This window comes from Mandrillus leucophaeus, unplaced genomic scaffold (assembly GCF_000951045.1).
Source record: "Mandrillus leucophaeus isolate KB7577 unplaced genomic scaffold, Mleu.le_1.0 Scaffold129, whole genome shotgun sequence".
Lineage (NCBI taxonomy): Eukaryota > Metazoa > Chordata > Mammalia > Primates > Cercopithecidae > Mandrillus > Mandrillus leucophaeus.
This window is the reverse complement of record NW_012101243.1, coordinates 1,003,046-1,013,941: the sequence shown is the minus strand read 5'-3', so window position 1 is coordinate 1,013,941 and position 10,896 is coordinate 1,003,046. Positions and strand designations below refer to the sequence as shown.

At 44.6% G+C, this 10,896-nt stretch overlaps 1 protein-coding gene across 2 annotated transcripts in view; it reads left to right on the top strand.

The window, feature by feature from the left end:
* PHF20 (PHD finger protein 20) overlaps positions 1–10,896 on the top strand; it is a 228,733-nt gene that overhangs the window by 171,536 nt on the left and 46,301 nt on the right. For both annotated transcript variants that reach the window (XM_011972373.1, XM_011972374.1), the window contains exons 11-12: positions 9,316–9,414; positions 10,097–10,261. In XM_011972373.1, coding sequence (XP_011827763.1) covers positions 9,316–9,414; positions 10,097–10,261 — 264 coding nt within the window. The remainder of the gene's footprint in view (positions 1–9,315; positions 9,415–10,096; positions 10,262–10,896) is intronic.

Here is a 10,896-nt window from a genome sequence, read left to right as displayed (position 1 = left end):
AGGAGGCTGAGGCAGGAGAATGGCGTGAACCCGGGAGGTGGAGCTTGCAGTGAGCTGAGATCTGGCCACTGCACTCCAGCCTCGGTGACAGAGTGAGACTCCGTCTCAAAAAAAAAAACAAAATAAATAAATAAAAATAAGGCCTGCTGTATACTCACTAAACTAGTAGGGGTGGACAATTATAAAATGCTTTAAGGGAAACGAGAGTCTTTTAAATCCCTGTGCTTTAACTTGTTGCCAAAAGGTTTTTTAAATCTTTATGTTTTAATTTGTTTAAAGTGTTTCTTTGTAAAATTGATCAATTTGGTGGCAGAATGTGCCGCACAGACCACTCACCCACTGTCTGATCATTTCTGTACCCTCTCAGTGAGGGCACAGCCTGATCATTTTTGTACCCTCTCAGTGAGGGCACAGCCTGATCATTTTTGTACCCTCTCAGTGAGGGCAGGATTTGTGCAGCCAGGAAGGAATGTACCCCCGCCCACATGTCAGGTGGACACAGCCTCCTAGACAACATGGTGATTACCCAAATGTATCTCCCATGCCTCATTGCTGATACGTTTAGCAGTTACCAGACCGAAGGAACTAGACCATCCATCTTGCTGTGATCTAGATGGAAAATTTAAAGCCTAGCCACCAGCCCTGACTGTGCCACTAACCAGCAAGAGCCTCGGTATTATCATATGTGGATGGGGCTCAGTAGACATGTGCAGCCTTTATCACGTAGCTGGCTATCAGTGAGAGTGAACATAGCAGTGTATGCTGAAGATTCTGTAGTGTGGCTGCCTCATTCTGCCCCAGCTCTCCAGAAGGCACCCCTCTTCCAGGCATCACCCCTTACCTTTCTCCCATCAAAGCCTTGCCCCAGTTTATCAGGGTTTTACTGGATACTTGACTAATCTGATAACCAAAAATTTGAAAGAACAGAACCAACTTAATAGTATCCTGGTTTCACCTCAGGCTTCTGAGAAAGCCCTTATCTCTAGGGTGGAATTTCAGACAGTGTGGGGAGTTTAGTTGGGGAGACGTTTCAGAGTGAGACTCTGATACCAGGCAACCTATGTTTTAGTTTACAGGCAATGTGAACTTGACATTCTGCCTAAGTGAAAAACAGAATATTATAGGATTTGTGCTGCATGTTGATAGTAACTGTAAAAAAGTACCCCCTTTATGCTGAAGGCTCTGATTTTTTTTTTTTTTTTTGAGACAGAATCTCACTGTGTTGCCCAACCTGGAGTGCAGTGGCGTGATCTTGGCTCACTGCAACCTCCGCCTTCAGGGTTCATGCAATTCTCCTGCCTCAGCCTCCCAAGTAGCTGGGATTACAGGCATGCACCACCACACCCAGCTAATTTTTGTATTTTTAGTACAGATGGGGTTTTGCCATATTATCCAGTCTGGTCTTGAACTCTGGGCCTCAAGTGGTCCCAAACTTGGGTTCTAATGGATTTCTCTGATGGAGATTCCTGGGGCTTCTAGCAGAACCATTGGGACTCGAAAGTACCCTGCAGAAATTTCTTGGTTTTGGACTCCTCAATTTCTGGGCCAGTAAGTTTGAGCAGAAGTAGTAGTTTTGGTCTGAGAGCCCGTAGACTGATCTTAGTAGCAACCTGCCACTGTTCCCTTTGTGATCTCAGGCAGGTCTCTTCACAGATCTGATCTCCTCATTTCTTTTCTTTCTTTCTTTCTTTTTTTTTTCGCTCTTGTTGCCCAGGCTGGAGTGCAATAGTGCGATCTTGGCTCACTGCAACCTCCGCCTCCCGGGTTCAAGTGATTCTCCTGCCTCAGCCTCCCGAGTAGCCAGGATTACAGGCATGCACCACCATGCCTGGCTAATTTTGTGTTTTTAGTAGAGACGGGGTTTCTCCATGTTGGTCAGGCTGGTCTCGAACCCCCGACCTCAGGTGATCTGCCTGCCTTGGCCTCCCCAAGTGCTGGGATTGCAGGCGTGAGCCACTGTGCCTGGCTGATCTCCTCATTTCTAAAGTGATGATGTAGAATTAGGTGTGCATGAGACCAGGCCCTTTCATGTGGGGAGAAAAGCTCATAAACAACGTGAGAAGGCTAAGTTCTGTGTTAGGAACATGTAAAGTGCTGTGGGAACACAGATTCAGATTTTGCCTGTAGGGTAGGAGCTGGACTGTTGAGAGGAGAAAGACATTTGAGTTAGGCCTTGCTGTGAATTGAATTGTGTCCTGCCTTCCTCCCTAAAATTCATCTGTTGAAGTCCTGACCCTCAGTGTGATGGTATTTGGCAATAATTAAGTTTAAATGATGTCACGAGCGTGGAGCCTTCATGATGGGATTAAGGGAATAGAAAGCTCCCCCTAGCCCCCCATATGAAGATGCAGCAAGAAGACAGCTCTCTGCAAGCTGGGAAGAGGGGCCTCACTGGGAACCAAATAGGCTGGGACCTTGATCTTGTACTTTCCAGCCTCCAGAACTGTGATAAAGAAATATCTGTTGTTTAAGCCACCCAGTCTGTAATGTTTTGTTATGACAGCTTGAGCAGACTAACCCATGCCTTGAGGAGTGAGGCTAGATAGGAGTTGGACTAGAAGCCGGGGAAGAGGAAAAGCATCCCTGTGCCAGGAATAGGCATAGCAAGGATTCAGAGGCATCAAGGGGAATAAACCAATCATCTGTCCCTAAGGTGTCCCTTCTGACGCCAGCCTTCTGTAATCCTGTTACTCATATGGTTCTTCTGCTCTCAGCCAAGCCTTTAGTTGCAAAGTGAATTTAGAAGGTCAGTTTAGATTTGCTTTTCCAAATGAGGTTTCTCACTATACCAGCATCACTTAATAAATTCTCTTCCAGGAGCCAGCTCAGGCTCCCTTGGGTTTCTTTCTGTGTAGGTGAGTTCAGTCCTGAATACAGGTTAGACTCAGAAAGGATTTTCTAGTGTCAAAGAGGGCCTCTCCTGTGCTTATTATTACTTATTGCTACATCTGTTTGGGTCATGTTCTCACCCTGGGTAAATCTCAGTTTTAGGCCAAAGTGAACCTTGGGGCACTGGAGTGGGTACCTCTTTGTTGCCATCCACAGCTTTTCTCATGGGACTACACTGGCCTTATCGCAGGAACATGTCTTCCTCCTCTTAAACAAAGAGAGCAGTGTGAGCTTAATTGGAATATGGATTATGGTGCCATAACAGAGATAACAACATAGCTGGCTAAAACCAGAGAAATTTATTTTCCTCTCAGGATGAACTGCAAGTTACCTGTGGTGGCTCTGCTCAGGCTCTGAAGGTTCCTGGGCCTTGCTTTCTCCCCATTGTTCCACCAGGCCCCAGGTGCTGCTCTTCTTTGGGGTCTAAAATGGCTCCCCCTGCTTGCTTATCTTTCAGCTGCTGGGAAGGGAAAGTATGCTCCTTTCTTTTAAGGGCACAACCCAGAAGTGCCACACATCACTTCTTATATCCCACAGGCAGAACATCTGCCACCCCTCTCTCAAGGGAACCTGGAACATGAACTCTTCCTATGGAAGAAGTGGAGAAATGGTGTTGGGGAGGGTGTTGCAACGTCTACCACATGAGCTAAGAAAAATGCAGGGCTTGAGGAGGGAGGGGTTATTGGAGGGCCGTCCTGGGTTGGTGTCTGGGTGGCACCCATGGTAGGGGACTAATAGGAGATGAGGTTGGGAAGGTAGACATGGTGAAATGACACTGGCAGGCCCTGAGTACCGCTTCTCTGACAGGCAGAGAGAACCCCTCTAAGCCCATATCTGCTTCTGTTCTGCCCTTGAGCTGCCACCCCCTTATGCAGATCAGAACATGCTCTGGTCATTGCTTGTCCCAGCCTCGTGGCTGAGCTCTGCTCTGTGGTGTACAAGCAGTTACCCCATAGGTGGTGGTGATGTTATTCTTTTCCCTCTTGGAAGCAGCGGTCTGATGACCGTTGTCCATCTGCTCTCATAAGTCAGTGATTGGATGGAATACTCAAGAGTCAGCTGTATGGAGGAGCAAGAAGGCCTCTGGTATTTCTCTTGATGGACACCTGCAGCTTGGGGAGAGGACAAGTGGCCATCCTGGAGGAAAGCCTCGCCCTGCTTAGGCGACAAGCTGCTCTCTGATCCAGAGCCCTGGCAGGAAGTCACTCTTTGTCCAACCCAGTCACGGCAGCCGGGAGGAAGCTGTACAGCCAGTACATGCTCTGTGGGTCATGGAACAAATGGTAAAGCTGTCCAGAGAGAGAGCTGACAGCAGACCAGTGACCAGCACTGCTTTCCAGGGAAAGAGTATTGCAAGCAAGATAGTAACAACTGACATTTGAGTACCTCGTGCTGGGCGCTGTTCCAAGTTTGTTACTTGTATTGTCTTATTTAGTCATCAGCACTAAACCCTGTGAGGTGGGTGCTGTTATGCCTAATTTATGCTGTTATTCCACTGTGGTCTGAGAGTATGGTTGATATGATTTCAATGACTTGAATTCATTGATACTTGGTTTATGGCCAAGCACGTGGTCAATTTTAGGTTATTTGCCATTTGCAGATGGGTGGAATGTATAGTTTGTCGTTGCTGCATGGAGTACTCTGTAGATGTCTATTAGATTCAGTTGGTCATGTGTAAAATTTAAGTCCAGTATTTCTTTGTTTTTTGCCTCGATGATCTTTCTAATGCTGTGTCAGTGGGGTGTTGAAGTCCCCCACTAAAATTAGGTGGCTAAGTCTTTCTTTAGGTCTAGAAGTACTTGTTTTAAGAATTTGGATGCTCTAATGTTGGCATATTAGGCATCTATAATGCCTTATTTATAGATTAGAAACTAAAGTGCAGATGAGATGGATTAATTTGAACCAGTATTTACAGCTCTAACAGGTGGTGGAGCTATGATTTGGATCTGTTGTGAAGCCCATACTCTCACCTTGAGGCTCTGCTGTCTTTTATGATTCCAGGCCCTGGAGTGGGAAATAGGAGTGCCTCCCTGCAGGAGACTTCCTGTGCACATGGCCGTCTAGGGATTTCTGCCTGTTGTCACCTTGTCTACCCCTGTTCCTCAGGGACTTACCTGGCTTAGCTCAGTCCTTGCTGGGCAATTCTCTGTGTCTTCTCTAGGGCCTGCAAGTTGTGCCACTGGAGTTTACAAATGACCACCATCTTTAGCCAGATAACCAGGCATGCCCTAGCATTGGGCAGTTTTCTTCTACATCTTGCCCTCTCAGTCTCAAGGATTTAGGACCTCGATTATGTTGCTGCTTCAGGCAGTTCTGCTACTGACAGGATAAATTCTGTTAGCATTTCACTAAGCTGATGGGTATAATTACTTTAGTTGGAGGTCACTAAAACCTGAATTTACAAATAAAAACTGGATCAGGGAGCAGTTTGTGTGTGTGTGGTGGGGGGTTGGGGGTGAAGGTACAACAGATAATATCCCTCCTTTGCTGAGATCCTCCAGTGGCTTCTTAAATCACTCATAGTAAAAGCCAACTTCCTCACAGGGCCCTTCATCATGATCTGCTTCTAGCCTCCATCTGCTTCTTTCCCTCACTCAACCTAATTCTAATTTCAGTTCCTTTGGAGCCATACAGATCTCCTTGCTATTTCTTTATTTCAAATTCCAGTTGTTCATTGCTGGCATATAGAAAAGCAATAGGTTGTTGTATATTAACCTTGTATCTTGTAACCTTGCTATAAGTGCTGTTTTGGCAATTTTTGTTTTGATCAATTCTTTGGGATATTCTGCATAGACAGTCAGATCATCCGCAAACAAAGGTAGTGTTATTTCTTCCATTTCAATCTGTAGAGCTTTTATTTCCTTTTCTGGCTTATTCCACTAGCTGAGATTTCCAGTAAAATGTTGAGTAGGAGTAGTGAGAGACGCACCTTGCTTTGTTCCTGATCTTAAGGGGAAAACATCCAATTTCTTACCATTAAGTATGAAGTTGGCTGCAAAGAAGTTCTTTATCCAGTTGAGGAAATTCCCTCCTATCCATAGTTTGCTGCCCCATCAGCTTTTTAGGTTGGTGCAAAAGTAATTGTGGTTTTTGCTGTGACTTTCAGTGGCAAAAACAGCAATTACTTTTGTACCAACTGAATAGAATATAGCTCTGTGAGGGACAGGGGGTGTTATCTGTCTTTGTTCATTGCCGTATCCCTCCTCCCTAGAATGTGCCTGGAAGATAGTATATGCATGGTATCTGTTGACGAAATGAATTGAAACCATGGCTAATAATACGGTGGTAGCCAAGAAATTGTAAAAATGAGTTTTGTTTTTATGTTTGGGGAAGACCCTGTTCCCAGGATCAATGAAAAGTAAAAATTATTGATAGCTTTTTTGAAATTCAGGAGGCATCTGACCATGTTTTGCCCATCTACTTTCTTTGGGCCTTGGTTTCAAAAATGAGTGCTTTTACAAATTGGTCTAAGTTCTCTCCTAGCTTTCATGTTTGTTGACTTTCTTCTCTAGTTGCAGGATATTTTAACAGTTAAGGAGCTCAAATACCCTGAAGTCCTATGTTCTCTAGCCAGTACATCAACTCTGCCTATAGCTTCCAGGCTTGCCAGTCAGTAGGCACAGCCCACTGTTCCTTTCTGATGGTTCCCGAGTGCTCATTTGGGAGAGGGGCCTGGGTGCAGTGCAGACATGGTGCTGGAGAGTCAGACCAATTTGCTTTCAAATACCTATGTGATGTCAGGTGGGTGATTTCACCTCACTGAGCTTCAGTTTCCCTGCCTGTAAAAAGGGAATGATATGCACACCAATTAAATGAGATATTTGTGATTTCCTTGCACACAAGTGCTTAGTTAAAATGGAATCTGATTGCCTACCCTGCCCCACACCTGCTTTATGGAGATCTTGATTCCGTATCAGAATCACTTGGAAAGTGTTTTAAAAATCCTGATATCCTTGAAAAAATTATGCTAAATGAAAGAAACCAGACACAAAAGGTCATGTATTGTATGGTTCCATATTTATGAAATATCCAGAGTAGATAAACCCATGGAGTCAGATGCAGGTTGATGGGGCTGAGGGGAGGAGTTTAGGGGAGGAGAAATACTGCTTAATGGTAAAGGGTTTTACTTTGGAGTGATGGAAGTGTTCTTAGAACTGTATCAAAGTGGTTGTACAACATTGTGAATGTACTAAATGCAACTGAATTGTTTTCTTTATAGCTTTATTGAGACTTAATTATACAATGAACTGCACATATTTAAATGGTATAATTGGTGAGATTTAACATATGTTTATACCCAACTATCACCACAATCAAGATAGTAAACATATTCCACTTCCTCCCAGACTTTCCTCATGCCCCTTTTTAGTTCCTCCTTCCCACCTCTCCCCTCCACCTGAGCTCCAGGCAACCACTATTCTGCTTACTGTTACTTATGGTTTGTTTTCTGTCTTTTTTTTTTTTTTTCCGAGACAGAGTTGCGGTGTCGCCCAGGCTGGAGTGAAGTGGCGTGATCTCAGCTCACTACAACCTCCACCTCCTGGGCTCAAGCGATTCTCCTGCCTCAGCCTCCCAAGTAACTGGGGTTACAGGCGTGAGCCACCACACCTGGCTAATTTTTGTATTTTTAGTAGGGATGGGGTTTTATGATGTTGGCCATGCTAGTCTTGAGCTCCTGACCTCAGCTGATCTGCCTACCTTGGCCTCCCAAAGTGCTGGGATTACAGGTGTGAGCCACCATGCCCAGCCGGTTTGTTTTCATTTTGTAGACTATTATAGAAATGGAATCCTGCAGTGTGCACTTGTTTTGTCTGGCTCCTTTCACTCAGCATACTTTGAGATTCACTTATGTTGCTGTTTGTACCTTTATTGCTGATAAGTTTTCCATTGTATGGATACATCATGAATTATTTGCACATTCACTTGTTGATGAACATTTGGGCAGTTTTCAGTTTGGGGCGATTACAACTAAAACTGCTATGAGCCTTCATGTATAAGTCTCTGTGTGGACATAAGTGATGCTTTCTCTTGAATGGAGATGTTGTAGTGGATGGCAAGGTCATAGGATACATGTACGTGTAAACTCTTGTTGATATGTAAAAAGTAAGGCATGGTGAATTACTTGAAATCCTACAAGTATATTTGGTAAGAGAAGAAGAAATGACTGGATTTTTTTTGTTTGTTTTGGAGACAGAGTCTCACTCTGTCGCCCAGGCTGGAGTGCAATGGTGTGATCTGGGCTCACTGCAACCTCTGCCTCCTGGGTTCGAGCAATTCTGCTGCCTCAGCCTCCCAAGTAGCTGGGATTACAGGCATCTGCCACCACGCCTGACTAATTTTTATATTTTTAGTAGAGATGGGGTTTTGCCATGTTGGCCAGGCTGATCTCAAACTCCTGACCTCAGGTGATTCACCTACGTTGGCCTCGCAAAGTGCTGGGATTACAGGCATGAGCCACCATGCCCGGCTACAACTAGATTTTTCAATGGTGAGGCTATTAATTTTGAAAACTGATCTCAGTAGAGTGGTAGGTGGGAAGCTTTTTAGATTGTGATTAGGAAATACCCTGAAGGGAGAAGTTTGGACAGGGAGGATTGACATCTTAAGGAGTTTTGTTGTAGAGTAGAGAGGATAAAGTTTTGGTATTTGGAAGGCATGAACTGTTCGTTTAAAAATAACTTTATGTTATATGAATGGTACCTCGATTTTTAAAAAAAGAGTGAAACAAGCAACAGAACCCTGGCTGGACGCGGTGGCTCACACCTATAATCCCAGCACTTTGGGAAGCTGAGGCGGCTGAATCACCTGAGGTCGGGAGTTCAAGACCAGTCTGGCCAACATAGTGAAACCCTGTCTCTACTAAAAATACAAAATTTAGCCAGGTGTGGTAGCATGTGTCTGTAGTCCCAGCTACTCTGGAGGCTGAGGCAGGAGAATCGCTTGAACCCAGGAGGCGGAGGTTGCAGTGAGCTGAGATCGTGCCACTGGGTGACATGGCAATGAAAACAACAACAAAAAAATCAGATCCCCAGGTGATTCCAGTATGTAGCCAGGGTTGAGGAGCAGTGATCCAAGTAGAGTTTTGCAAACTTGTCTGTAAAGGGCCAGATAATAAATATTTTCAACCTTGGGGACCATAAGGTCTCTGTCCTCACTACTCAGCTCTGCTGTTGAAGTGTGAAAGACACATAACCAGTGAGCATGGTGTGTTTCACTGAAATCCATTTACAATGACAGGCAGTGGGCCAGAGTGTGCTGAGCTGGACTGAAAGGCTAAGTGATGGAGGCATGGCTCTGCCACGGGCAGTCTGCTCCAGACTTCCCAGGTAGAGCCAGGCTCACTGGACATGCTTACTTAGGAAAATAATAAGCACCCCAGCATTGAAAACAAAATGTTAAAATGCCAACATTTGTGTTTAATTCTAGCTACAAAGGACAAGGAAAAGAATAAAGAGAAGAAATTCAAAGAGTTTGTGAGAGTGAAGCCAAAGAAGAAAAAGAAAAAGAAAAAGAAAACCAAACCTGGTAATTTTTTTTCCTGAGGGTTTCACTTAGGTTTCCTTACTATGAGTGGGGAGCGGTTGCTTTCTCCCATTATGGTCTCTGAGCCTGTGCTGAGCAGAGGAAGGACCAATAGTCCCTTACCAGGACTGTGGGCTCAATCTAGTATGGGCCCTGGAAGGGGAGGCGCCCACTCACCCAGGTGTTACAAAGTCCCGCTGGCATTGAAAAACCTTCTCACTTGCTGCATTGGCCAGTGTGCCCTGCTTCAGGATGGTACAGATGAAGGCATCGAAGTGTAAGCGGATGTGCAGGTGAATGACGGTATTTGTTCACACACATGACTCTGAAAACACATCTTTGAGCCCTCTCGAGAAAGGATTCCCTTCTTAAAAACTGTGTCTAGCCCTCACAAAAATGTTTAGAAAAATCTGTGTTCTGGCTTTGGACTTAAAGGATGCCACGTTTTATTCTCAAGTGTATCTTCTAGCTTAGAAAAACAATCGTATCAGGAAAAGAGGAGAGGAGCGATGCTGAAGAGGGGCGTTTGGGCCCCTGCATCTGCTCTCCACACCTCTTTTTGGTTGAATTGTCCCTGAGCCTTTGTGCTGCTTGAAAAGGAGGCTTGTTGGTTGGATGAGATTGATTCTGGAATGCACCACTGTTATCTAGGGTTGTTCATTCTTTCCTGATCCTGTTCTTCCAGAATGCCCCTGCAGTGAGGAGATCAGTGACACCTCCCAGGAACCTTCTCCACCCAAGGCATTTGCTGTTACCAGGTGTGGGTCCTCACACAAGCCAGGGGTCCATATGAGCCCGCAGCTTCATGGCCCAGAATCTGGACACCACAAAGGGAAAGGGAAAGCACTGGGTAAGGAGGCTCTTCTGGCCTGATCATTTGCTGATAATTTATTGGAAAATACAAGCATACCTGGGAGATATTACCAGTTTAGTTCTAGGCCACTACAATAAAACAAATAAAGCTAGTCACACATAATTTTTATTTTCCCAGTGTTTACAAAAGTTATGTTTATACTATATTGTAGTCTGTTAAGTATTCAGTAGCATATGTCTAAAACAATGCATATACCTTAATTGAAAAATATTGCTGTGCTGAGAAATGTCAAGTTTTTTGGAGTAAGTCCTCAAAAGCATACACAACAAATACAGAAATGGACAAGTGGGATTGCATCAAGCTGAGAAGCTTATGCACAGTAAACTAAACGATTAATAAAGTGAACCGAAAACCTACTAAATGAAAGAAAATATTTGTAAACTCTTCATTAACAAGAGATTAATAACCAGAATATATAAGAACTCAGCTCAATAGAAAAATTATTCAATAGAAAAATTGGTGGCCAGAGTGGTGGCTCACGCCCGTAATCCCAGCACTTTGTGAGGTGAGGCAGGTGGGTCACTTGAGCCCAGAAGTTCGAGACCAGCCTGGCCAACATGGTGAAACCCCATCTCTACAAAAATACAAAAAATTAGCCAGGCATGGTGGTG